At 40.8% G+C, this 3,080-nt stretch overlaps 1 protein-coding gene across 1 annotated transcript; it reads left to right on the forward strand.

Annotated features, from left to right (window-relative positions):
- The first annotated feature begins 448 nt into the window (after window positions 1–448).
- tcf15 (transcription factor 15) lies at window positions 449–2,596 on the forward strand. Its single transcript, XM_077512875.1, has 2 exons — window positions 449–1,092; window positions 2,316–2,596. Exons 1-2 carry the CDS (start codon window positions 604–606, stop codon window positions 2,370–2,372), a joined length of 546 nt encoding a protein of 181 aa, XP_077369001.1. The 5' UTR covers window positions 449–603; the 3' UTR covers window positions 2,373–2,596.
- Window positions 2,597–3,080: the final 484 nt, after the last annotated feature.

Consider the following 3,080-nt stretch of genomic DNA (forward strand, 5'->3'; position numbering starts at 1 on the left):
AATGTAGGTTTGCCAAAATACAGCCATTTCTCCCATGGACTCTGAAACTGTGTTTATTTCCTATAAAATGGGGCAATGATGTCATCTACTGGTGGTTGGGCATCAGTAAAGTTGTTTCCAAGTTTGATATTTACAGTGGAGCATGCTCAGATTCGCCCCCATTTAGCACCGCTCTAAAAAATACAATTGACAAGTATACTTGTCAAAGGCAGTGAATGAGTTTTAATTTAATGAATTGGATCAGTACTTCTACTTTTACCAAAAATATTTTTATGTCTGGTTGTGAGTAGGCCTACTTTTATTTATTCATTTATTTATTTGCTTGTTTGGTTGTTTGTTTCGTGCAGTTAAAATATCAATTTATTTAGTCGATAGATAAAATATCAGCATTTGATTCTTCGCATCGGTTCTGATATCAGTGTCGAGAATTATCGACATTTCAGTATCGACCCCGCCAGCACTTCAAGGCCGACCCCTCGCGCAAGCCACGGCGAAGTGAACACATCCCAAGCAACCTTCCTTCCACGTGTAGCGATGTAGAGCCGCGTGTTGACATGTAGTGTTGCTGCAGCAGAGCAGAGGCATCTGGGACCAAGTGGAGCGATGACGTTCGCCATGCTGCGCCCGGTGGCCGCGCGCTTCTATTCCGACCTGAGCATCGCGTCCGAGGACGACGACAACCGCAGCGAGAGCGACGACAGCTCGGAGCGAATCTACGGAGACGGAGACGGCGGCAGTCAACAAGCGAGGCTCGCGCGCAAAGCGGAGGGCGAGTCCTGCGCCCCCATGGTCGTGAAGCAGCGCAGCGCGGCCAACGCCAGGGAACGCGGCCGGACCCAGAGCGTCAACAGCGCCTTCACGGCCCTCAGGACCCTCATCCCCACCGAGCCGGTGGACAGAAAGCTCTCCAAGATCGAGACGCTGCGGTTGGCCTCCAGCTACATTTCCCACTTGGCCAACGTGCTTCTAATCGGGGACAGCTGCGCGGATGGACAGCCGTGCCTCGACGTGGTCCACGCGCAGGTTGGAGACAAGGGAAGCAAGCAGCCGAGGACCATCTGCACTTTCTGCTTGAGCAACCAGAGGAAAGGGGTAAATTAAACCTTTGCTTGCCTATCAAGCAGATTACCAGACAGCCGAGGCGACTTGAACAAGATGAACTGGTTTCATCACGCATGGAGTCGTCTTCATTTGCGTGCGTAAAAAGTGCATAAACGCCGCAAATATCCACTATAACAAAACACACCGATTCCTCTTTTCTTTATTGCTATATGTATCAAGCCATTTTTGTATTGTTGAGCCAAATATGATCTGCGGGCTACTTAGGGTTCACTTTGTTCTTTAATATATAATAACTAATATGTGCATTCTAAAATTCTAACTATATGTCACAGAGATTCAGGTTTCACTCTCGATTCTGTGGCGTTATTTTAAACCACTTATTTTTTTTGGTAGGGGTTAGTTACTGCTTCTTTTGAAAGGTGACACCTGTCATGCTATGCAGCATCATGGAGTTCTTTAGAACAATAACTCGAGTACCATTTGGTGCTCTAGAACCAGGCTTGTTTTGGATAGATTGTTCAAGGATAGATTTGGTATGTCAAACTCTTATTTTGTTTAGAGTGAGTATTCATTAATTTGTTATTCTCCTGAAAGTTTAAAAATAATAATGCAAAAAGTGATTTTATTTGATAAATAACACTGGTCAACTTTTTTTTTTTTTTTTTTTTAAATACCCAAGATATTTTAATGGTTTCTGGGTAATTTGTGGCTGCTGTGTGAGACCAGAAATAACATCCATTCCTTTGAATTGGCTCTAGTTTTTGATATATCAATATATTTGATAATTAATTGTTAATTGTTCTTTGACAGTTTACAAAATTTATGTCAATCATTACAAAACGGTTTGTTCTTTTCTGCTAATATTGCCTAATTTAATGAATTTTTGCTTCAGGCTCTCTGCAAAAACGATTGCTGTTTGTCATATCGCATTAAAAAAAAAAGAATACTGCTTGGGCATTAATGCTGTAGCATAAAGTGAATCCAAAAGTTGGAACTTGTATGTTCAGTACTTTATGATGGAAGATAAAACTTGAGCCAATTTGGACACACAAATATTCCTAAAACCGCTGAAACTTTCTTGGCACCAAAATGTGTTGACCAGTGTAATTGGTCATACATTACATTTTACAGTGACTCTTAAGTTTAGAAACGGCTGCGCTAGACAGCAACAAACAAGAGTTACTGGTCAGCAGGATGTTTACTTGTTCCTGATATTTAATGACAGAACTCAATGTGTTTCTTCTCCAATAAAGGACAGCAGCGAGTGTTTGAAGATGCGCAGACTGGGCCCACTGCGACTGAGACGCTGACCGAACTGACACCAGTGAAGGATTGCCAACCTGAAAACCCTCAAAAGACTTTCTCAGGGAAGAGTCAGAGCTGCACACGCATACAGAAATACACACACACACACGCACATGCTGGAATCGACAGTGGAGCCAGACTACAGTATTTATACTTGACCGAGAAATGTAAGCATAAGCCCCTCAAAGATGCAGTGCATTTGTATGAGACTTATGAGTGTTTGTCCTTTGTTTGCAACAAATGTAACTAATAAAGTTTATTTTATCAAGAATGCTTTTAATGAGATTATTGATTTCTTGTGAACTATAGGAGGTTGTGAGGTTGTGTCTACCTTGCATCACCATTATGGCTTATTAATTGGACTCTTTAAATCCGTGCATACAAAAGTGTTAAACGAAAAATACAGAATCGTACTCAAATAAGATTGAAAGTTTTCGAGGTTTAAATTTAGAAAACACTATATTATCTTAAGATTGCATTTGGACTATAATAAGGGGGGGAAAGTACTTTTAACATGCAAATGTCAAAATTTTTGAAAGATATACTTAAAGGGATACTTCACTTGTTTAGCCCATTATAGCAATAAAAAGTTTATATTTTGTCTATAATTAATCTGATAATCATTATTTTTCACATACAATTAGTACCTTTACAAACACATTTTGCAACTTGCTGTCGACTGAAAATGACATCACAAGGGCTCGGGTAACCAA

Source organism: Festucalex cinctus, chromosome 2, assembly GCF_051991245.1.
Source record: "Festucalex cinctus isolate MCC-2025b chromosome 2, RoL_Fcin_1.0, whole genome shotgun sequence".
Taxonomy (NCBI): domain Eukaryota; kingdom Metazoa; phylum Chordata; class Actinopteri; order Syngnathiformes; family Syngnathidae; genus Festucalex; species Festucalex cinctus.